The sequence below is a fragment of the Mauremys reevesii genome, linkage group 6 (assembly GCF_016161935.1).
Source record: "Mauremys reevesii isolate NIE-2019 linkage group 6, ASM1616193v1, whole genome shotgun sequence".
NCBI classification, from domain to species: domain Eukaryota; kingdom Metazoa; phylum Chordata; order Testudines; family Geoemydidae; genus Mauremys; species Mauremys reevesii.
The window spans coordinates 118,323,540-118,349,371 of record NC_052628.1 but is presented as its reverse complement, the minus strand read 5'-3'; the positions used below and the strand labels follow the sequence as shown (position 1 = coordinate 118,349,371).

Sequence of the window (25,832 nt, the reverse complement as noted above, 5' to 3'; positions counted from 1 at the left end):
AAAGAAGGAAATTACTCACTTCAGCCAACCGGGATAAATTCTTATTACTTCGTGATCCTTAGATTTGGCTCTGATGATCCAAGCTTCAGGAACCGCCTCTCTGAACACTGGCCCTGGGTTGGTTTCTTCAGGGGCATCATTCCTGTTGATGATGTCATCAGAAAACAAGGTCTGCTGAGAAAATGTCTGGAGCTCATAGTGCTGCTGATCATCATTTACGTAGTATGCCCTCAGCGCTGCCTCCTACAACAGCACAGAAAAGAGAGTGATTCGCCCTCCTCTGAAAATGGGCACTGATGTCTGGCTGGGACACACACATGAAATTCAGTCAGTTCACTTACTCTAAAAGATTCTTTTAAGGGAACATAAAAACAGCCGACAGGCCACTATCGAAAATAAGTGCATGGTTTCGCAACGAAGTTTTAGTGATGTAAAAACACAAGAGGAAATTTCTCACCAGAATCCCAATATATAGATTTTTGATGGTGCCTGTAGTATTTTTGTCACGCGATGGCAATTTTGATTGATGTATCCTTTTAATATAAATGTAGTGAGCTGCAATAGACACACAGCTTCAGGATTCACGCTTGTACGGAGAGGTAAGTTGTACTTCTCTGTGCTGTGGGGCATACAGCTGCCTGCCTTTGATCCAGGTTTAAATCAGAGACCATTTTAAGCCCCGGATGCCCTAAGCATCCCTGCTTCACAGCCACTCTGTTCCCCAGGTCCACATCACCCTCTTTGGGGCTCTCCTGGCCAGGTAAAGACCACTCCATCTGCAGCATAGGGAACTCCGTAGCCATCCTGTGCCATTACAGCCCAATTTCAAAACTAGAGCCCTTCTATCACAGCCTGCATCACCTTTGGCCACCACAGACCCTGGAGCAAACAAGTCCTAGGATGGCACTTTTTGTGAACTAGGAATTTCTTTTATTTGGGAGAAGAAAACAGCCAAAATAATTATGTCTGAAAAATACCAAGCAATCCTAAATAGCAATTTTTTTTTCACTGCATATTCTTTCTGTAACTATTTAGATGTGGATCATCAAGAGTAATTTTCAAAATTTCAGTTAATTTTGTGCACATTATCAATGCAGAAGGGGGTTTATAATGATAACAGTTATTTACTGACTGAAGCTGAAAAACATTGGTGATATTCTATATAGGTTCCCACCCTGCATCTATCAGAGTGCTTATTAGAGTGAACACAGGAAGAGCTCCCATCACTCTGTCTTTTCCCTCATTCTGCAGAGCACTGGGTTTTTATTCAACAACAATTTTAGTACGCCTTGTTTGGTAAACAGAAAAATGGACATATGCAGCAGTCTTAAGAGACAGTTTGTTTCATGTACGTGTAACCCTCTGGTGTTTGTCCAGACTGAAGTTAAAATCATTAAATACTATATATTTAGAGAGACGAATAAGGGCTCATTAGCAACCCTGGTACACCAGCCAATATCCCAGCTCTCACTAAAACCACATTTTTAATGTTCGACAGGATAGGTGAGTTACAGCTTAACACATAATGGTTGCTGCATACATCTATGAAGTCTCTGCAGTCTGCATATCTACATCAGTACCTCATAAAATGGTCTGAAGTACCAGGAATATCAACAGGGCAAGATAGAACCAAATTATGTTCTAATATACTAGCTAGGGTACAAGCAGGTTTTGTCATTGGCGTTGTGAGATGCATTACATTTGTAAATCATGGTATGCTGGGATAGCTGGAGGCCAGCGTAATCTATCAGACAACGTCGCTATCCATTTGACAGTCTCTTACCACAACCTCTTCACTTTTTGCAATCCTTGGAACAGAAATCAGTCGAAATTGATTGCGTTTTACTGCATCATTCCCATCAAATATCTTTAATGTTTGTTTACCTAAAGAAAACAAATGTTTACATTACAACAACAACATTTAATATAGTCATGTCACAATAAGAAGTGTGTATGCAACCAGTGGACAATGCAGCTTACAAAAATCTGCTTTTAATCAGTTTTAAAGAGTAACATTTATTTGCATTTTCTGAAGTTTACTTTTATTTTCCTGCTGTTAGGCTAAAATGTAACTTAACAAGGGGAAAATGAACTAAAATTTTCTTTCAAAAGGCAATTTCACCATTAGTTTTCATCCAAGTGTTTTGTCCACGATTTTCTAATTATTTTCCCCTTAATTTCAAATCTCCTTAGTCTAATCTTTACCAATTCAGCAACATGGAACCCAAAATAACAGATTGATGCCTTCAGAACAGGTGTGGCAAGTCTGATGACTGTGATTTGGAGAACAAAAAACATTGTTTAAAATAACCAGTACCTATGAGCCAATTAAATGTCAAAGGGAAAATTTAAAATTATTACATTAAGTTTTTTAAATTGCCCCACAATTTTTTGAAAATCAAATGCTTTTCTGATCAGCATTATATTTTAAATCTAAAGTTTCCAATAAAAACTGCCACAAATGATGAACAATAGGTAGACAGCATACGAATACTTCCCAAATGGTGAAGAATCAAGGCTTTTGGCTTCAGCCCTCCACAGAACTGAGGTAGTGGTGGAATCTGATACACTCCACTGAACATTTTTAAAAAATATTAGATAATTACACAAATTTAAAACAACTCTGCGCACAAATCTTACAGAATGTTTTTTTTTTGCGGGGGGGGGGGGGGGGGTTAAGCTGGCATAAGACCACCAGTCCAACAGACTCATCTTGCCACCTCCAACGTGGGGGTCGAATTTGTTTAATTGATGAGGGGCTACAATCTGAGGAACATTACTCACTCTTTCACTCTTCTGATCCCATTACTACAGAAGAGGTGTGGGGAGTTGGGGGGGCAGTTATATTTAGTCCCCTCCACAGTCCCCAATGAACAGAGAAGTCCGGCAATATATCACGGCTGTTGCCCAGTTTCCTGCACAAACGACACACCGTTTTTGCTCTAGAGGTTTGAACTCTAGGCCACTCTTCACTGGCAATGTTCGGCGCATTCTCAAACCAATCCAATCTCGTAACCAATCACTCCTTGTGCATTCAGCACACACTTATATGGTCACAAACCCAGTGGAACCTTTATGGAATGTGGGCAAATACCTTTTACCATTGAAATAAGAAAAGCCTGAAATCCTTTTTGTACCTTGATACGAGGCAAGTGAAGCATGAATCCTGAGTTCAACAGAAATACATGTATGTGTCCTTCATTATACTGGTATACAACTTCTTCCCTCACTTGGAATTAGTTCAGAGTATGACAGCAAGGACTCAAGGGATTTTGCCCGCAAATAATCTTGATATCTATGTTCCATTTATTGTGTTAACCCATTAGAATTTCCCACAGAAAGAAGACAGCAGATGAGATGGGTGGACATGGATGAGTAAAATGAAAAACTAGCTACTGCAAAAACAAGGCATAAAAGTGCAGAATCCTGCAGAGATATCCAGCCCAACTCATCTCTTTAATCAGGCACCCAGACATGACAATGACGGGCAGGCCATCAGTGCCAACAATAAAAATGCAGCCTGGGCACGTCAATATTTTGCTGCAAGCTTTCAGAGCCATCCGAGACATAGAAACAGCATATCCTATGGATCATCTCCGGTTCTACTACATGTTCTGTCACCACAATTAACAGGCCTGGTTTGGAACAAATGGTCCATACCAAATTATGCTCATAACGGGCGGAATCTTTCCAAACAAAAGGCCTATCTCTCTATGGCCCTCGCCCTTGGCCTATGTCCTGCAGTAGAAAGTGCAAGACTTCTATTTCCTTTCCACTTTTCTTAAGAGGTAAAGCCTACACATTGGCTGAGATTGGGGGAGGGGGTAGGTGCAGAAAATGGGGAGGACAGGACCGTATTTGTTAGTTAGGTTTTCCCCTCCTCTAAGATTTTGCTTCTCCATTGCCCCCCCCCCCACTCCCATCATAACACAAAAGTTATTGCCTGTTAAGGTGCTGCCAGTGTCTTTTGGGCATGACTCCCAGAATTGGATAACTTAATACCTGCGGGTGAAGGCGTCCAGGCCGCATTATGAACAAGTTCCACTCAGTGTGGAAGTGAGAAGCAATACAGATGTAAGTCTGGTCCTCAGGCCCAGCAACTCACTCTGTTCTGATATTCATGATGGCAATATTGTACAAAATGGGTGCAAGAGCCAAGATCTTGTTTAGATTATATTTTTACAAGGTATGCATTATGAACACAAGCTTTTATGCACAAGTGGCTGCGAGTGTCCTGTTTATTCTCCTCATTACAACCGCGGCTGCTACAGCTATGAAAGAAACCAGACATGGAGATAAAAATTCTCCAACTCTGTGTGATGACAAGCAAGGAGAGCTGGGCTGTATTAAACAGCAGGAATGCTCGCCTTGCACAGAAGGCTCCCATGAGGTGGGGGAATGGGATGCTTTAGTTTGTTGAAAAGTCTTTATTTCAATTGATCTTTTAATCACACTTTCTTCTTCAGGGTCACCCTGCTACTTCCCCCTCACTCAAAGGCCTTCCATCATGTGGATCTTCCCTCTTGCCGTACTATGGCAATATGGATGCTGCTCCTTTTGCAGCCCATCAATGCTGCCCTGAGCATTTGTCCTTCAGGAGATGAGCACAGCACATCAGCAGGAGCTTATGACCGAAGGATCTGCACTGTGATCCACCACAACCCTATCACCATGCCAGCAGCTCAGGGGAATAGACATATTTTGAAGTAGAGCTCCAAACTCTCCCAAAGACAAGCACCTAAGGGCTTCTACTGTACATTCTGCAGCAAGTACAAGAGGAACATTTCATTCCTCAGCAGGAACTTGGTGAAAGCAGCTGTCAGGAGTAGTTAAGGATCACTACAATATGAGACAATACAATTAAGTGCTCACATTTTGCCTCCATTACATGGATGTTTTACAACCACCCTAAGCTACTGTACACCAAGCATCATCAGTACCGTGTTCTGATTTTCCGTGACAAGGGAGAAATGTATTAAATTTATTTTTGTTTTTTGGATGCCATGGAGATGGGTCCTGTTCTGAAGCAGGGTGGGCAGGGCATAGATAGCTCTGCACTGCTTAAGGCTGTAGGAAGACTGATGCAAGGGTAAAGATGCCAAGGTTAGGAAATGCCTCTTTCGACTAAAGGATTCCCACTATTCACCATAGGCCTGCAGAAGTCTCTCCGTGGGGGGAAAAAGGGAAGAAAGAGGAGAAGAAAATCTTTTAGGAATCACAGCCCTGAACATTCTGCAGCCAAAGGCTGTATCCGTGGACATCGCTGTTCAAGAGCTGCCACCTCTCTAGTGCTTTTTGCTTCGTCCCTTTCCACTGCATCCAAAGATGTGAGCTAGAACAAAAAGGCTGCAGCTCCGTTTAAAGCCACTGCAAGGGTGGAAATGGGTACAAGGGATGAAAAGGTGGGTGCTTACCATAGGAAAAAAGAGCGACTAGAACACTAAACTCAAAGACAACTCGAATCAACCTACCAGTTCAGCCATCTGCATTACAAACAACGCTTAGAGAAGCGGCAGCAAGAGCTTCACCTTACCGCGCTCCACCTTCCCTGATTCTGCAGCAGATTTCGTTCCTGCCTATTGCCACAGTGGAGTGAACTTTGGAAGCAGACCTCAAGTTTCTTCTTTCCTAGAAGAATGCTTTAAAAATGGGGATCTAAACAGCAACCTTACAGAAGCCTCACAGTGCCCAAGATCGGTTTAAGAAACACACAATCTAGATATACTGTATTGACTGACAACATTAAGAGAGCCCAAATTCTTTTTCCAGACGCTGGCTTGGGGAATAGAATGATAGGTGGTAAAGACTGGAAGTATCCTCAGATAAATGGAAATCCTTTTTTATGTCTTTATTTGGCATAGTCCATCTTCAAAGGTATGTTGACTGCTTCTGGTATTACAATCTGCTGAAAGACTGTGTCTGCTTTACTTCACTTCAGCTACTGGGAATGAACTCATGCAAGACCATTTAACTAGGAGTATGCAGAATGCCCTGTGAGCTAATAAGAACTAGAATGTCTCTCCAGATTCAAGTCAGCACAGTGAAGTTCTTTCAACAGGACTTTTTTTTTTTTTTTAAATGTTCCACTTTTTAGAGTGGTAATGACTGTACTCTAAGAGAAAGATTTGTATGTAATTACACAACTCTTCCCCTAGCCTAGACTGACCATCGGGTCCACATTCTGAAATGAATCCCACACTTTTCATTCTGATGCTAATGCTCAGTCATCTAGGTACAACAGCCTTTCTTCAGTCAGCATCTTATTACCACAACTAGTCATTTGTACAGATATTTCTATTCTGATCTATGTGTAAACCCACCACAAAGGGGGCATTATGTAAATAATTTGCATACAACTTGTCTGACTTCTTTTCTTTTGGAAAAATATATTTAAATATTTGTAATTTATATTAGATAACGCTGCACTTAGTAGCCTCTCCAATTCTCATTGTTAAAGGAAAAGGCTAGGAAGATTAACTGTGAAATGAAGTTGGCACACAGTTTAACCTAAAAGCTTCTTCTTTCTACTATGTAACTAATTATAAGATGATTTCTGATACGAGCGTTATCAACTGATGCATCATACAAATAACTCCTTGCAACAGAATTTTTTTTCCCCGTCTTCGAGTCTTTAGACCTCAAGTCTCTTCTTACAACTAAATCATAGTTTCACCTTCTGAAAGCTGCTTTTATCTTTTCCATCAATGGGTTCTTTCAGAGCTGTTCAATTTAAAGAGTAAAACTGGTTTTGTTTTGTTGGTTTTTAAGCAGGAGGCTACTGCAAGGGTCAATGTTAGGTACTTGTTTACCAAACCATGAAACCTAATTCAGAAACACTGAGTTTCTTTGGGGGCAGGATATGTAATACTTGGTGAAACCAAAACAGATTTCCTCATATTTTGAGAGTCTTGTGGATAGGGGGAGCCTTTTTAGTCTTTTCTTACTTTTAAAAAATCTAAGCACAGCTTGAAAAAAATATCAATCAATGATGAGTGGGAAGCTTTTCCCTGGCAAGCACTGGAGCCTAATCCAACAGTATCAGCAGAATTTAAGGTTTTGAAAAATAAGAAAATCTTCCAAATATGAACAAAGTGCAAACCAACTGTACCCTGCCTGCTCCAGTACCTGTACTTCTACTGCTCTCAGCTGTGCCAAGCAGCAGCCAGGAGAAATTAGCAAGAGTCTGGTCAGTTTCATTGCTGCCATTCAAAACCCAATTGGGCAGCTATGAAACTGACAAGAATCGTGAATTTTATGCTGCTGTTCCTTTGAAAAACTAACCTCTTTCCCCATGTCATCCTGGTTCTCTGACTATATCACTGGTCGTTTCATCACTACTGGGTATCACCTTCTTACCATGAGACAGGCCGAAACTCCAGCTCGAAGGGGTTTTTGGACCACAAGGCTGTGAGAGCTGCCAGCCTTTCACATGGGGGCGGTATGCTCGCCCTGCGCCTTAACAGCTGTTCTTGGAACTTTTTCACCCATCTGCCATGAGCAACACCAGAGCAGCATCTGATCCACTTTGCTCTGTTCACCTCTAGCTTCAGGGGACATGGATCATAGGCTTTGAAGCCATCTGAGCAGTGCCCCAGAGGAATAAGCTGCACCCATGACTACCTGTGAAGCACTGTAATGAGCTCAAATGTCTTCTTCAAAAAAGACCTGACTTGTCTGTGGAGCAGAGTGAAACCCCACCTTTGAGACCTATTCTCTCCTTTGCCGCTGTGGAAAGTGCAGCACCCACTCGCAGATCCTCCGTAAACACCTCGTTTCTCTGTCAGCAGATTCAGCACTTGCCCAAGCAGAGTGTGGAGCCGACTGATCCGGGCATGTCCACTCTCACATCACATGACCTGCAGGTTGGGGACCACTGGACAAACAGGCTGCAGTCTTGATAGGCAAGAGATGGGGGCAAAGGCCCACTTTGCCCCTTGTTTCTTGGACAGGATCATTTAGAGGGGGAGGGAGAGGGAGAGAGTATTCCTTGACAGCTGCCTATGTTCATGACGTGCAGCTACCTCAGTGTTGTCCTCTTGGTTACTCCCTGGGAAACCTGTGGGTGTCAGATACGCTGAGTCCCACAGCAAGCAGTATGCAGCTCCCTGGGGACAGCTAGAAAGTATGGGTGTCCCAGTGCAAGGGGGATTTCTAAGGTCACAAGCCCTTCTTTTCCCTTCAGTCCTCTGTGTCTGCCAGCAAAAGTACTGATCTCTCCACCTGCTGGAAATACCAACAATGCGCTTACACAGCGAGCAAGCCCCCTGTGTACAGGGGATGACACCTCCAAACACATTTCACATACTATCCCTATCTGCTGCCAGGGACAAATTATACCTAAGCATCTGGACTGGCATAGGGGATCAAAGAGAATCTGCAAACAGAGGAAAAACCTGAACAGGATAAATTGCCATCACACCTTTACTCAGTCTGAATTTATTAATTCATTAAACCAAATCATAAACACCCAAAAGCTAAAATAAAATCAGTCAGTCAAGGAAGATAGTGTGTGATGCTCAGAATGCTTTATACCTTTTCAAAAGTCACACCCCGACAATCCAGCCAGACGAGCAGGTTTTAGCTTTGCATGGCACTAAAGCCATCAACCTGGCTGAAGCTCTAATCTGCACAACAGCAGCTTTCAAAAGATGTTTGTTACTCTTAAGTGTCAATAGGAAGCAGCCTCGGGAAGAATGGCCCGGTGCCTAACACGATACACTGTAAATCCCAGTCTGTAATGAACACCTTTTGAAACTAATCACCAGACTTTTACCCGCTGTTTGGGGAGCAGGGGGTTCTCATTGCCAGCTGTGACCGATAGAAGTCTTAAATGAACAAAAACATCATGGCTTGATCATGCAAGTTGCTTGTGCCCTCAACTTGCCTTGATTTCTGGCACACAACCAGAGGCAGAGAATCTAGCGTCTTTATATTCCGGGATCCCTGCAGATCCAGGAACTAAGAGCTCACCATAAATAATTTTTATTTTGAGAATTATGGAGCTGTCTCTTCTGGGGGTTTGTTACATCTGTACAATATCATCCAAACGGTATTTCCACCCTCTAAATCTCCAGTTATGAAAAAATATTAGCAAAGATGGGAAATTAAAGGCTGGTTTTTTGTTTGACTAGGACTGTGATTCTTTACGTTCAGCACCATTTTCAAACACTGCCTCAGCTAAGAACAATGTGCTTTGTCTGTAGGAACACAGGAATTTCCATCCCGGGTATCCCATCTCCAGTTATACCAGTACAGTTAAACAGGTACAACCCTCTGTGGCAACAACTCTTTTCAGGTTAGCTTAAACCCCTTCCCAAAAGACAGGAGCTAAACAGAAAAAAAGGGCCTCACACCAGAATAAAAGGCTTTCTTGATGGAATAAGAGTAACTGCACAGGGAATACATTATATTGGTTAAAATTCACACTTTAGCTTATACCAATAGAACTTTCCTGCGCAGACTAGCCCCTAGACCCTGAAGTGTGAGGGTTCAGATCTCTTCCCAAACTCGTTTTTAAAAGAATATTTACTATTGTAACTCTGGATATCTGTGCTACCCATCTAAAATATTCTAATTACTCCTGATAATTTCTTGGCCTCAATAATATCTTGTAACAATAAGTTCCACAGTTTAATAATGCATTGTCTTAAAAAGCTTCTATCAGTTTTAATTTTTCTCCCTATCAATTTCATTTAATGTCCCCTTGTTCTCACATTATGAGAAAGGATGAACAAAAGATCCTAATGTAACTTTGTTTATAAACCATTCTTTATTTTGTATACTTTTTGACATGGTTCTCCTTTGTTCCTTCTCTAACGTAAATAGCATGTCTTACAAACCAAAGTTGGCCAGGCATCTATCCTTTCTCATCTCCAAAAATATCCTGCAGTTATTTTTCAGTGGGGTTTTTGTTGTTGTGGTGTTGGGTTTTTTGGTTTTTTTTTTTTAAACAGAGCTGTATCTGTGAGGTATATGAAACTGAGAAGAAACAAGAACTACATCTTTTTTGGAAGATAAATAGCAGGTTAGCTACCATAACTGTAAAGGCGATCAACATTTCTAGTATCATGTTCCCTTACACAGTAAAAGTCTCTGCACTCTGAAAGAAGAGCTTGACTTGAAACAGTGATGCAACAAATTTAAAGATCCCTCCTGCAAAGTCAATGAGTGGATCTCTCTCGACCCCTTGGGCTACATACAGCAGGGGGGAGGGTCAGCTGTAGGCGGAGCAAAGCCTTACTACCTGGTATCAGTTACATTAATATTTGCAAGTGTCAAGCCAATGTATAATCAATACTTCCCACTGAACACAATGCCTTTGTTTTCAATAGAAGCATTAGAATTTCTCTCCTCCCAACACAGTGATCATCAAAAATCAGGGCATGAAAGAGAGCCAGTTATGTTGGAACATCTGTATCCATTTATGTTGTGGTAATATATAGTCAGGGGAAGCAATTCGTTTTAGTCTAACCACTTTATTTAAACCACGGGATTAAAGATTCTTTGCATTAGTCTTTGAAAATGTACAGTGTGTTCCTGTTCTTCCCAGTTTTACTGATTGACACTGGTGAAAAATGTGTGTAAGGAAAAGCAACGTTTAGAATCCCATTTTGAGTGCAGTGTCTTCATCTTCTTAGTCAGTCCGTATAAAGTAAGGCGTACTGGACTAGCAGTGTCAACCAAGCCCTCTGAGATGCCAGGATAGACATCTCACTCACTTTGACAGCCACTGATGGAGAAATACCAGTGATATCAGTCAGCTTTGTGTTCTTGGGGAACCAGGATGCAGTATCCAGCCTGCCTGACTCATGAAGGACACACACCCCCTCCCCCCCTGCCTCTGCTTAAACCAAAACTGATCAAAGACTCGCAGGGAAGGGCAGTGGGAGACACACCTAGACCCCTCCTGTCAAGGATGATAGGATTAAGGCAACTCCCCTAGCCTCATCTGCATCAAAGATGGGACAGGGAGGCATCTCCATTAGCCTACAGAATGGACAACAGAAATTCCCAGGCAAGAATTGCACGGAACTCTGGGAACAGAAAAGCAGGGAGGTGCTGCATCCTGGGGGATCTCTGCTCCAGCCATGTTAATGAACCTACGCCTGCACACACCCAGCTCAGCAGTTATCAGACCAATTCTAGTAATGAATCCTTGACTGATATCCAAAATACTGAAGCAGCCTAGTTGCATTGTGAGCTCCCTGGAAGAAAACACCACTCCTAGCTAGGAGTGATCAGCTCCTATTGTCTAGCCTAAAGAAAACCCTTGAGTCACCAGTTTACCCATAAACAAATCTAGTGTCTCCCTTGAACCATTGTTGTTTCCCTACAAGAAACCCTACCCACGCTCAAGTGTGTTCTGATGCATAGATCCAAACTCTGCATCAGTTCCACTGGGACTTCATCTTCTCCTGACTGTTCATGCTGGGGGTTCTGCCTGTCTCCAGCACTCAGGACCCTGAGCTACCTGGGAATCCTGACCAGTTCAAGCTTCATGGAGTGGCGAGATCCCTCTCTCTCTGTTTTCTTTTCTACCTCAGGTATAACTTTCTAACCCTGACTTCTTTGATCAGGTCTAGTTTTCTATATTTGACTTTTGTAACCTTTAATAATGTAACTGTTATGTTGGTTCAGGCTCCTTGTGTGGTTATCACTATTATTCAATAAATAACTTTTATGGTTAAGCTGGTTGCTTCCCTCCCTCTCTCTCTCTGAACTTTATTCTTTTGTGTTTTTAGCTTCCCCATTTACTCTGCAGCAACGCTTCTCTTACCTAAGCTAAAGATCCATATAGTGCTACTGTGGGGTTTGCTCATCAAGTGGGTTACCACCAGTACAATTGTAACGTGAAAGTGGGGAGAGGGACGTGCTGAATCTGAGACATATGAGGGTGGGAGCTTGGAAGTGCTGCTTGACCCAGCTCACTGAGTCCAGGGGCATATAAGGGTGGCAGCCTGAAAGTGCTGTTCAACCCCGCCTGCTCAGACTTACTCTGTTCCGGTGGCATATAAGGGTGGCAGCTTGGAAGTGCTGCTTGACCCAGCTCACTGAGTCCAGGGACATATAAGGGGTCAGCTTGAAAGTGCTGATTGACCCAGTCCACTCAGACTTGCTCTGTTAATGTGTGTCTGTTCATCCGGTTCTGGAGGAACCCAGCCCTGAGGAACCTAGGTCCGGCAGGATGGCTCCACTGGGAGGGGACTTGCAGAAGGGAGAAGCAGAGCTCCATATGAAAACCCAAGTGACACAAGCAGCACATTGACAGAACTACAGACTGACACCCTCTCCCTCTTCCCCCCGAAGAGTAACCCGAATCAATGAGCATACCCGAAAGTAACGGGCAAAACTGGTAACACCATCCTCAGTCAGTAAGTTATAGAAGTAAAAACAGGTGCTGGCACATAAAGGATTATTTCGCTTTACTATTTGAAAAGCTGCTCACTGGAAAAAGGGCAAGTTTATTTGACAAACCACAGCTGGTCACGACCTGTCCTACAATAAGCAAGTATGGGGTATGGCCAATTCCTCACAGCCATCCAGAGAGAGAGAAGTTTAAACCCTATTTTAAAATAAACGGGAGATAGGAACACATTTGAGCACACGGTCAGAACTGCGCTAAGTATTGCTCTGGCATGGCCCTTGCCACCTGGCAATGTCCTCAATAGTCTTAGATCTTGAGAGAACATGAGGGGGACACGGAAGGCTCTTTCTTTCTTTACTTTTTCTTCAATCTACTTTTTCGTACTAGAGCCATTTAAGCAACCACATCAGGAAAGATGTGATGATTTGCAGGTTTTAGTCGTTTATTCCACTTCCTTTTATTGTTTTAATAAACTGTGGTTGTCGACACTATTCAAGAAAATGAGCGAGATTAATAATTATGAAACGTAGAGCAGTCAATGGGCACAAAAACTGTACTGCGCAGTTGCCAATGGACTTCAATCCTGACACTAAACACCACAATATTTATTCATACTGGGTCTCACCTGAGCAGAGGGTCATAGGTAAGATTTGAACCCAAGTAGCAACAGATGAAAGGCTAGTTGCTTTAAAGAAATGTACTGCCTGCCCTCCAAATCTATCACTTAACACTACTGGATCATTAAACACAAACACATGATTTCTCAATTGTTATTGTGAGAGATGGCTAGCTGTGACTTACCGAGAATACTACTTACAGAAAGCGATTAACTCCAGAGAGACTGACCGACCTGTGGAAAACACCTCGAGAGAAGGTTGACGGCAATGATCTAATGAATACCATCACCTCTTTTCATTAAAATGCTCGAGTGGATTTCACAGAAGGGCCTAACCATTATCACTTCATATACATCAAGATGTGCTGACCCAATACCGAATACGCAAGATCTGTAATTACCATTAGAACATAACTGTCTGACCAAAGGGAAGCTTTATTTAGGAATACTATTCTTCATAAGGAAAATCACATTAAGCAAATATAATAAAGACTGCATTGAGCCTATATTCCCAATTTACTAAACTTCCACTTACTTGAATCTGCTGAAATTTGGGCATCTTTCACTGACCCTTGTGTTAAGCCATCAACATCCTCATCTTCATCTGTGGAAAGAAAAGTTTCGAGGAGATGGTTACCTTTTCATTGCACAAAATAATAGTTGAGTCTTATTTTAAAAAAGCTTAATGGAAGCAACAAAGACAACAAGTCACAGGGGGAGCATACACTACAGCAAGGACCACATTTCCTCTTCCAATACTTAGCTTTTTTAAATTAAAATCACTACCACAACATCCCAATGAAGGTAGCAGTGTAACACACTGACAAGGATTAACATGTAACCACTGTGTGGGTCGTAGCCTCAAATTCTCTCTCACTGATTGTCTCAATATTACTATTTGCAAGTTTCATCCCTTTTGCAACCTGTCATGTCTGCCTGTGAATTAAAAATAGACTTTCTGATCATAAGTTTTAAACTACAATATTGTAACAAGAATCAGAGTATTAAATGCTATCAGATCAGATCTATCCATTTCATAAAAATAATTCCAGAACTGAAGAGTTGCAAAATAACACAAGATTTTGTTTGTCCAGATCTAGAAGAGGAAACTTGAGGTGATTTATTACTTAAAACTGGGAGTCAATGTATTGGATGATATTTACAGTTTATATATTCAAATGTTTAATGCTGACAAAATAATTAAGAGGAAATTACTGACCTGTGATTTTGCTTCTCTGAAGGTATCATCCTGACTGAAATCCCACTCCTGTGTCTCACTTCTCTATTGCAAGACGGATGGAACTCCTCTTGACAGATTTGGTTCTCCAAGAGCAGCAGTAGCAAGGTGGAATACAAGCCAGCCCACCATACTGATAGACATGTAGCCTCCACACAGTTTAACTGCTGCCCTTGGAAACCTCCAGTCAATTACTGACTGCGTGATTGGCCAAAAAAAAGAGTCAGCCAAAAAAAAAAAAAACCTATTAAAAATCTGATTTAAGAAGAGATGAAAAAAATCAAGGCCCCCAAACTCTGCTTCAACAAAGATAAACCTCCAGACTTTGAGGAAAAGTGGGTGAGTGAGTGAGAATCCTGATATAATGAAATCTTCAAAGAAGCAGAATTACAAGTTAGTAATTTTCCCTTCTCTAAAACTACCATTTACTAGGATTCTCACTACTGGAGAGTAAACGACTTGACAGATATCTCAGTGAAGAGTTATAGTAATGTTGCAACAGGCAGAAAAACAAGTTCCAGTCTATTTAACCCCTCCATGGTTCCTCCTCCTACATAAACATAAATAGGGAAAGGAGAGGTCTTTTCCTATTTTCTTACTCCCACCCAAATGTGTTATGTCTTTACCGGAGTGTTTGGTCTTGAAGCTTAGACAAATTGTAAGACTACATAATTCTCTTTGAGATCCTGTGAAGCGTGTGGTATTCAAGAACGTATACAAGCTAGAAGCCATTTGCCTTTTTGGACTTTCCATTGTTTGGTTTTATTATACAAAAATCAATACAAAATGAATCACCATACCAAAGGCCAATGCCAACAATGTTACCAGCAATGGTGTTTTGGAGATTATGTTTTTTAAGTAAAGGAGGGATCCGACATTTGCCCATCACCACCACGAGTAACAACAGTAGCATCCTGCACGATGAATTAGAACCAAAATTTGAAAAACTGTATAGCATCGATACAGGACAACTCCGAAGAAACAAAACATAGATCTTAGACTTTTCTTCCTTAGAAAGGAATTCTGGAATATGAAACCCTAAAACAGAATTCCTTCTGGACTCCAAGCAGAAGGTGAGAAAGCACTGAGAATGCAACGAGCCTGCCTTATGTATGTCTGGGATGGAAATATCCTTTGCTGTCATCAAGCCTTGACAGGCCAGCCACATCACAGCCATGCAAAAAGCAAACAGTTCGAAATGGCTGCTTATCAAGTCGGTGCAAAATGAAAAAGCGTGATGGTCTTTCTAAGGCATTAGTCAGCTCTAGTTAAAGATCTAAGGGACCTCTGAACCTCAAGCATTTAGAGAGGATGGGCATTCAGGCATGGAAAACAGACCGTGGGAGAACAGGGTCCGTAAGGTGGAACTTGATCACCACTAGAGAGGAGCCTCAAATGAGTCTGTAGCACCAGCTTATCCTTAGGAGATTTGGTATACACTGGAAGGAACGCTTTCAGGCCTGACGCTCACTCACTCAGGCTACACTGCGCTGCTGCAGCAGCAGCGCTGCAGCAGAAAACACACCCTCTGCAGCGCGCGCTGCAAAGCGCCCCAAAGCATCAGCCCCAAGCGCCCCCAGCAAGCCCCAGCGCGCCGCGCGCCGCTCTATTCCCCCACAGGAGGGACAGGAGCTGGAGCGGAGAGTTTTTCCCAGCGGCCAGCGGCGCGGCACGCTACGCTTCAAAGCGCGCTGCCACGCCCGCTGCTGCGCTGGCAGCTTGAAGTTTAAGTGTAGCCATAGCCTAAGATACAGTCACTACCACCACTGAAGTGGCCGTTCACTTAAGAAATTAAAACTCCTAGGAACCAAGTGGTTCAAAAGGAATTTCCAGCCTGAAAGGGAAGAAGAGGGATGGAAGGAGCGAGCAGCCCCACAGTCACTAACAACAGCCTGCAAATACCTGGAGGAAAAGAGTTGGGAATAGCTCCCTGTGCCCACCATCTGCCACAGCCCCTACACCGGTCTGTCCCCAAGTCCAGTGGGAGCGGAGCTGGTATCTATACCCCGTGCCCCTGGGCCTGCCACCCTTGCCAAGGGATATGAGCAGGAAGGCTCTGCACTGTCAGCAAGGACTTGCACAGGATTTTATGTAATGTCTAGACAATTTAATATCTACCTTTGTATACCAGACTGTGTTGGCAGGTATGTTCCTACCAGGGACCAAGCAGAGGGCTCCGGAGCTGGGATGCACTGCGACACCATGGTCTCAAGTGATGATATGAGGCCAGAGACTCATCCTGAAGGGACCAGCTTTTAGCCTGTAAAACTGCGTTGAAAACCACTCTTGCCTGGGCTGATATGGTGCTGTTACGGTAACTGAAATTCCGTCACTCCTGGGCTTTGAACAGATCTTGATACAAGAGGTGTCAGTGGAAAAACATATAGCACCATCCTCCATCAGCAACTGGGGAAGGTACCTTTTAGTAATAGTAATAAAAGACTGGTAGATTCTTATTTAGGTCGGACGTGACGCAACTCATCTCCAGCATCCCACACTGGAGGAAAGGGTGATCTGATCTGCCACGCCCCAATCCAGAAGACATTCAGAAGGATGTGACACAGATCAGCTCAAGCTGACTGTGATCATGTGGACCTTCCTTGCTAGGTGTATGATGATGAGGAATAACTTGTGAGAAAATGCCCACTCCGGCCTCCCGAAGGCTTTCCCAATACACAGATTACCCACTTGACTCAGGACCACCTTTTCGAATACTAGGACTCTCACAATCCTTAGCAGATACATGACTGACCTTATCAGAGTAACTGGTGAATGGCTATTGCTGGAGAGACCAAACTCCCTTGGTGTAGAGATCCACTGTGTGAGCTCCCTAGACTAGGCAGGAGATAGCCATGGCCACTATGAGTTAGGGCGGTGGTGTTTGGAATTCCTCATTGCAAACTGTCCCTGGACAGCCACCACGTCAGACTTGCCCAGAGGTTCTCTGTTACTCAGGGGCAGTGTAAAAAGTCCCTGTATTGCTTCTGCATCCTCTGGTGTCTCAGCTCCAGAGAGGTTGAACTCAATGTGGAGATGTGCTACAGGTGTCGGCCAGGAGAGCCAGAATTTGCAACATGGGGTGAGCTGCTGCCTCCTGATTCTGACCATTGCCCACCCCTCCCCCCCATCAGACAGGTGACGTATCGCACCCGACCCCTGGCGGGAAGGCTGGACACATTCCAATGGTCAGTCTGGGACGAGTGGGGGCTTTGGGTGAGTTACCACAAACTCTGCATCCGACGAAGTGGGTATTCACCCATGAAAGCTCATGCTCCAATACGTCTGTTAGTCTATAAGGTGCCACAGGACTCTTTGCTGCTTTCACAAACTCTGATGACTCCCACACTCCAGTGGTGACACAAGCTGATCTGACACCCAATTGAATAAGGTCCCTCCATCATCAACCAACCAAATGGCGGAACACCTCACTGCCAGCCTGGCAGAGCGGCCCCAACTATTCCCAAGCATTTAATGACCATCCTTCCCTGAAGGCTAAACAAGGAACTAGCAGTATGGCTCTCCTGTAACAAAACAGACACCACCAGTCCTTGAGAAGTGCCCATAATATGCACACAAGCCTTAGAAAGATCCACAACAAATAGCCAGGCCCCCCTTCTCTAGGGAAGGCAGATCCCAGAGTGACCATCTTGAATTTTTCCTTGACCGAATAAGCAGCTCCCAGCGTCCTCAGTCAGGAAGGTCCTGACCAGCTATGCACCCGGGATCCTTTCACAAACCCTTTAGTCCTTGATGCTCGCTGACAGGGAGCGTGGGACCATTCCATGGCTGGTGTTGATGCAGCGTGCTCTGCTCAGTGGGGTTCTGAGTTGCTGCAAAAGCCAGCTTCCAAAGCAGATTCCTTAGCCTTCCTGGGAGAAGAGATCTGAAAGGCAAGTTAAAGGTCCAAAAGCCCGGAGTGACAATCCTCTCGTTGGCACTCAGCAATGACACTTCCACCTGCTCCCCAAACACATTATCTCCAGTGGAGGGCAGGTCCTGGGAGTTGTGCTCGCAGGATGGAGGGCGCCAAGACAATGCACTGAGCCCCAAATACTGACAGGAAAGTACCATCAAGGCACCCAAGCGTTCAGAGAAAAACAGAGGCCGATGCACTGAACAAAGAGCTTCTGGCAAAAGCCCTCCCATGGCCATCGTTACAGAGAGCCAGGCCGGACTCTACTGGAAAGGTTTCCTGCCATGCTTCAGAAAGTCTGGGGAGAGGAGCTGCAGCAGCAATGGCAGAAGCATAGCTCCTTTGCTGACCAGCCAAGAAGAACGTGTCCGGTGAGGTCCAGAGCAGCTGTTCAGGTTAGCAGGCGGTGCGCAACCTGACGGGGGAGGGCGATTGGCTTCCTCTTCCAACTGCACAACTGTCGCCTCAGTGATCAACAGTCTTTTGAAGCCTGGGGAGCTCTACCAACCTCGGGCTAGGGAGCTGAGACCCAGGAGAGAGAATCCTGGCAGCTGGGTGATCTCTCTACAGAAGAGACTTTTCAGAGCCTGACTATATATCCTTTGTCTACACGGGCTGGAGCTACAAAACATGGATCAGAATTTCAAACACCCCAAAGTTTGTGTTTTGGTTTCACTTATTAGAGAGTTGAGGGAATAATCCAGAAAGTTCATATCCAAGTGCAGTTACTACTAACACCTGCCCTCCACCAAAGGAAAGCAGCTTTCAGGTCTGGTGCTGTGGTGGGGGCTTCATTGTTGGTTGTTGGATGTTCTGCTTTCTGTGCTTTGAATATGCAGATTTAATGACATGAAAATGTACCCTGTTAAAATGTACTCAGGCAACCTGAATTTGGGTAATGCAACTTTGTATAATGAGCCTATATAATCCTAAGTATTAAAATGGAGAAAACCTTTGGCTGTCACCTAATGTAACAAACCTAGTGACTAGAGCGGCAATTGTTAACATACTAGTCTTTCACCCATAGAGATCTGGGTTCAAATTTCACCTAAAGATGACCTGCAAATAAAGAACAATGAATATTAAACTTGTGGGGGGGGGTTTAAATGATGTATGAAGGCATTCTGAAAGGATGACATCACAAGAGGAAAATTACAGAATATTGAACTAGAAGATTTTTAATCCGACAGTTTTAAAGTCTGGTTTTTGTTAATTCCAATTTAATGACTAACATTTTTGAGAATGGAAGACTGTGTTAAAGATTAAACACCTAACAATATTCATTGTCTGAGACCCTGAACAAGCCCTCCAGCAAAAAAAGGGAGGTCCAGAGTAAACATTCCTGATATTTCTAAAATAAAAAACAAGTAGGAAAAAATCATTAAAACCACTCCGTTTTCCAGCATTTTATGTACATCATAAAAAAGCAACGAAGGGTACAAAACCAGTTATTAAAAACCACACATTTGCAGGTCACTTTAAGTCAGAAGTGAATCTAGGTTAGATGGCCCTTACCACTTGGGTTTCACTGCATGGTTTTTGTAATATAGAGAAATGTCCACTAAAAACTAGCGTGTCTCTGCTCAAGAGAGGCTGCGATAGCTGGGAAAGTGTAGGTCAGGATTGAGGTCCATTACCAAAGACGCTGGGGTAATATTACAGCTTGTGCATGTATTACAGATGACTCTTGCTAGTGATAGCTATTAAATATCTATTTTCATGAGTACCAAGATACACTCAAATGTTCAACACCACAACAGTAAACTCATGTCCAACTTCTCAGGTAGCTCTGAAGGAAACAAGTTTCTAACATTTTAACCTCCCAAAGTTTGGTGTGTTTAGCTTCCCTTTCATTCTTAACGTACAAAAATAATATCTAAGAAAAAAAGGTAAGTTTACATTTGGGATGTTTGAAATTTAAAGCACAAAAAGAAAGAGGGCAATGGCATAAGAAAAGGCTTGCTCCTGAAAACTAAAGTAAATAAGGAATATGCACTCTAGGTGGCAGCAAAATGTTATCCTACAAATTAAATCCCTTCCACGTGGAAAAGACAAATCTTTAATTACAAACAGGGAAAGCAAAACATTTACTAACATGAGCTGCTAAATAGTAGCATTTATATCAATGATTGCTGATATCATCAGCATCAGTATCCTAGTTAGTCAAAGACGACTCTGGTCTACAGTTTCCACAATAAACACTACACCTGTTAAGTTACTAAATGTATGTGAGATGGAGGGGAAGACATGTTTGATTGAAAAAAATGCTTAAAACGCAGTTGCTTTCTCCTCTGCCGTCCCACCCTGTATATGGAGATTTATTTTTCCTATAAATGCAGAAGTGATATACTGCTGCTTCATCTCTGGAATAATAGAAGCTACAGGCTGAGACATGATTTGCTCACAAAAAACTAGTCTTCTCCTTCATAAAAAATGTCCTATGTTTGTAAATATACAATCATGTTATGTGCAAGTTGGAACTAAGCTTTCTTTAGAACATGTTATAGCAAGAAAACCAAGATACCTAGATATTTATTGTCAAACTCAGTAGAGCTGATGCCAAATAGTCAAACAGAAACAAGAATTCAGCAGGCTCTGTATTTAGAATCCATATCATGTAGCAGAAGTAGCAGCCTTAGCTAGTAACAGATTAATATTACATCCTCAAAAAAGACGCATTATATGATCAGCAACCTTAAAAGATTCAGTTCAATACTGATGTAAAACACAGTAACTCCACATATTCAGCACTCTTGGATACCATTTTCAGAGTCTTTACCTGGTTCTGTTTGCAGGCTCTCTGATATTCGAAAACAGTGCATTTTGCTGAAATTGCGAGAAACTAACCGCACACAATTCGGAGGAAGAATCATGTTCCTTAATCTTCCAAAAGTACATTCTGGTGGTACAATAATGTAGCAAGAAGCATGAGCCTATAAACAGAAACATCATTAAACACGTGTCAAACCTCAGACATTAAACTTGTAAAAAAATTAACTCACTATAACAAAATTTTAGGCAGTGGCCTTGCAAACCATGCTGGAACAAATTCATACTTATTGTAAATTGGTCTATCTCCTGTGCAATGAATGGAGTTGCAGCCACTTACATCGGGTTTGATTTTAACTCTCTATATTTTTATTGACATAACAGTGAGAATTCTTAATATGTGACAACACTTTTTAAAATATTAAAAACATATTCTACGGAAATCTAAAGTTTTACATACATTGACATAAAGGAACAATAGTAAGATTGTTTTGCACCGGAACCATTGGATTTTGCATTCTAGTGGTACTCACAAGTGGGAAGATGATCAAAACATGGACACTAGTGTTATAATTACTAGGTTACCCTGTAGGGAGTCGGGGCTGCGATCTCCTCCTGGGGTTTTACTTCCATTGACAAATTCAGGAATTGTCCCTTCTGAAGCTTATGTCATCAGCCCAGACCCCTGAGTAAATTTCTGCCTTACATTTATTCTAGACCATCTATTATCCTTGCAATCAGATTATGGTAAATACATATGACAAACTGATGAACAGAGCCAATAAAAGAAGTTCGCAAAAAATTCAAGAAAAAATGGTGATCTGTGTTATTTCAGTTATTTGTTTTTTAAAAGTATGTTTGAATATCTAAATAATTGACATAAAATATACCTGAAACACTGAATAATTGTTAACCCTTAAGATACAGGTAAGCTTGCTATTGTAACTTTTAAGACTTAGTGTGGCAATTCAAAAATACTTTTCTTTTTAATTATTAAATATGTTTTTCACTTCCTATCCCCTAACGATTTGTGTGTTATTTCTAGGCACTGTTTCTGCGTTTCACCCCCTAGGTGACCAATGATGGATGCAGTGACCCCTATTCTACACAGTAGGTTGTATGTCAGTTATAAGTCTGTAAGCAGTTTTGGTTCTCTTCTGGATGAAAGGATACTTTTGTTGTATGGGAATCAAACATTAGCAGTACAAAGGGATGACCACAAAATCAAATACACGTTAAGAAATGTTAGGAACAATCTCCGGGGTTCAACAACATTCCATGCTTAAAGGGAACATGAGCAGGTTAGAAGGAGGGATTCCATGTAATCAGCATAAATCTTTGTTTCTTTTTACAATTCACATCAATAATACAAGGACTAACTGGTAACACACTGAATGGGTGAGAACCACAAGACAAGAAATGGAATAGCAGCCGTGTACTGAATGAAGAAGCAGCAGTTAACTATGCAGTGTTAGTACCCCCAAAGAATCCTGTTTCACAGCATTAAGAATTTCCTAATTTTATCCACTTATTTTAAAATTCCTCCACTTTGGAAACTAAAGGAAACAAACCCCAAACTTACTTTTGCTCTGATTTATCGAGTGTCATCCAACAAATGACTGATTTATTCATGGCCAGTTTTAAATACATCAAATTAACAAGGCTTTTATTTCCACAGACATGACCAATGACGTTTACATACCAGAATGCCACACCACTCACACCTCATGCCAGACAGCACCTCCGAAGAACCACAGGTTTTCTTGCAGACCTCACAGCGAGCACTGGACGAGAGATTTCCCTCCCTCCAATGATGATGGTATGTATCCTGAGAAAATGGATCAATCGATTGTATTATACCAAATGGCAAATACAACCATCTCCCTACATGATTAGTTTAAAATTAACCCTAAAGGCTTTAGGAAAAACATCACCGAATGTTGTGCATATTTAATGTAATTAATATATAAAATATTTAATTATTTTCCTTTGAAATATGGAGTAAGAAAGTTTGCAGCAAGCCATTAAAATCCCACAAAAAATCCAGGATAAAGAAGTCTCACTGTCCCGTTTTCCTGAGCATTGTAATGTTTAGTTCTGTAATAAATGCATCAACTTAAGGAACAATATTTGGCACTTACATAGCACTTTCCATCTTCACAGCCCATTACAAATCTTAGTTCTCAAAATATTCAGAGAGATTAGAATTAGCATTTTACAGGTTAAAAGATTGAGGAGCAAACGTTAAACATTTTGCCTGAGACATAAGCAGCAGCCAGCCTGAAATGGGTTTAGAGCTCTCAGAAATGTGTGGCTTCTATAATGATTCTCTGCATCCTTGGGGTGTGTCACATTGCTCAAAAGCTCAAAATGCAGAAAAACCACAGGAAAACGATAAAAGACAAAAACCTCACATCACCTGTGGGTGAACACTTTTCACAAACTATCACTCTGTGTCTGTCCTATCAGTCCTTATCCTCAAAGGAAACCTGCACAAGCCTTTCAAAAGACGAGCCTGGGAGCTTAAATTCATAACTTTGCTAGACACTCAATATGATGGATTGAAAAGAGACAGTATAGTTATGACTTATTACAACAATCTGTAACCACTAACACCACCCCCGCCACCCCCATCTTCCTTTCCTCCCCTAACTGCAGGGGTGTTAACAGGCCACTTCACCTGGAATGGTCCCTTGAAATATGCGTTAACCACTTATGCTAAACCACCTGTTCCACCTTGTATTTAGCTGTGACACTCTGGGCTTGGCTACACTTACAAATTTGCAGCGCTGCAGCAGGGTGTGAAAACACACCCTCTCCAGCGCTGCAAACTGCGGCGCTGCAAAGCGCCAGTGTGGTCAAAGCCCTCCCAGCGCTGTCCGTTATTCCCCACAGGGAGGTGGAGTACGGACAGCGCTGGGAGAGCTCTCTCCCAGCGCTGGTGCTTTGACTACACTTAGCGCTTCAAAGCGCTACCGCGGCAGCGCTTTGAAGTGCTAAGTGTAGCCACAGCCTCTGAGTACATTTCCCAGACCTGAAGAAGAGCTCTGAGTAAGCGCGAAAGTCGTCTCTCTCACCAACAGATGTTGGTCCAATAAAGATATCACCTCCCCTATCTTGTCTCTAATATCCTGAGGCTGACATGGCTACAACACTGCACACAGAAATATTAATTTGTATTTCATGTTCTGTAAACTGCCCACAATGTAGAACAGGAGTACTTGTGGCACCTTAAAGACTAACAAATTTATTTTAGCATGAGCTTTCGTGAGCTGCAGCTCACTTCTTCGGATGATCTTACACTAAAGCTATACACAGCAAATGGCACCTCTAGCTACTATAATAACGGACCCTTTCAAAATGCCTAGTCAGCCTTCAATACGAGAGAGAGAGAAGGCCAAACATTTTTAAAAGTGGTGCTAAAAGCTACGGCACTACTAACACCACATTTAGGCCTGATTTTCAGAAGTGCTCAGCATTCAGCAGTAACTGTTGACTCCCATGGAAGCTGCTGGCTGCTCAGCACTTCTGAAAATCAGGCCTCAATATCCACTTAAATACCCTAATTTTCAGCAGCCATCTTTTAAAGTTTTGGCCACAAAATCTAAATTAACTGAAGTACAACAGGGAGAAGTGCAACAGCTGTACAATCATTTCCCCCTTCACAAAGAGGACACTACAGTTTAGAAATGATCCATCAGTAGGAAGGGCACATTGTATTTTGATGATAATTATATCTGTCTTGCCAACAGGCAATGTACCGTTAGCATTACAGTGTCTCTAAAAAAGGTTCACATCATGAGAAGCAAAAAAAAAAATACGAGGTAGAAGCAGCCTCAGAGAGAAGAGGGAATTTCCATTTCCCCATCACCAGATTGGTCCTTTTTTTTTTTTTTTTTTTTTTAAGTAAAGACCGAGATTTTCTGAACGCCCCTGGGTATGCTCAACTTGAGCTCCACCGAGCATGTCTAAAATTCAGCAGCAACATCCTGCTCTCCATTGGACAAATGTCAGTAACATGTTAGAAAACAGAAAGTAGCATCAGTTCACAACAAAATCCAATAATATACAGGATGTATTTTTCTGTTCCTTATACATAAGGAACATAACTACCAAAACAATGTCACTCACACATTAAGCCACACAACAGAAACCGGAGGAGGATGTTATTGGAGGAGGGGAAGGATTCAGGTTTGTTTTACATTGAAAGTAACTGATTGTACTTCATACTCTGTTCTAGCCACACAAGTTAACACTCACATGATCCTGATGCCCATCTTGATGGCACTGACGACAATCGCTGCAAGCAAACGGGAGACAATCTGTATGCACGTGTAGTTCACACACTGAAAGTAAAACAATTAAACAGGAAATGTTTTTAGCACCCAGGTTTGTTTTATTTTCCTATCTCCCCACATAGCATTTCTTATGCCTTTTACTGTTCAGCAAAGACGGGCAAAATGCAAGAAGTTTATCTGTATTATGGTGCATGTTATTCAATTTACTTTGCATTTAATTGATGCAACTATTATTTAACTGAAAAAGCAAGTATGTAGGAAGGCAAAGCTAATTTTGCGCTTGAGTGATTTAATTATTTCTTCCAATAAAGTAAGATAAGAACAACAATTGGCTAGTTTACTATAAGGATGTCTATAGTCTGATTCAAAGAAACCAGTCCTCTTCCCTAATATAATCACCTCTCTCACCTTAAATTGGAAATTTTGCTTTAACAAAATGAGAAAGTAGAGTTCAGGAGACCCCCATTAACAGGAAGGGCAACTTTCTCTATTTTCTATAGCTGAAAAACAATGAAGTCCTAAACACAGAGGAGTGATAGCCAACCACCAAGTCGTATCCCTAAATACTCTGACATCGCAGGGGGAGAGGAGGCAGACAGCTGTAGACATTCCAAAAATCACATCTTCCAACTCCT

The 25,832-nt window shown here is 42.2% G+C and overlaps 1 protein-coding gene across 1 annotated transcript in view; it reads right to left on the bottom strand.

Moving 5' to 3' along the window:
- DGKQ (diacylglycerol kinase theta) overlaps positions 1-25,832 on the bottom strand; it is a gene marked incomplete at its 5' end in the record, with an annotated part of 151,056 nt that overhangs the window by 60,173 nt on the left and 65,051 nt on the right. Inside the window, 6 exons of the mRNA XM_039542816.1 lie at positions 20-243; positions 1,784-1,884; positions 13,516-13,584; positions 20,910-21,063; positions 22,602-22,727; positions 25,160-25,245. Coding sequence (XP_039398750.1) covers positions 20-243; positions 1,784-1,884; positions 13,516-13,584; positions 20,910-21,063; positions 22,602-22,727; positions 25,160-25,245 — 760 coding nt within the window. The remainder of the gene's footprint in view (positions 1-19; positions 244-1,783; positions 1,885-13,515; positions 13,585-20,909; positions 21,064-22,601; positions 22,728-25,159; positions 25,246-25,832) is intronic.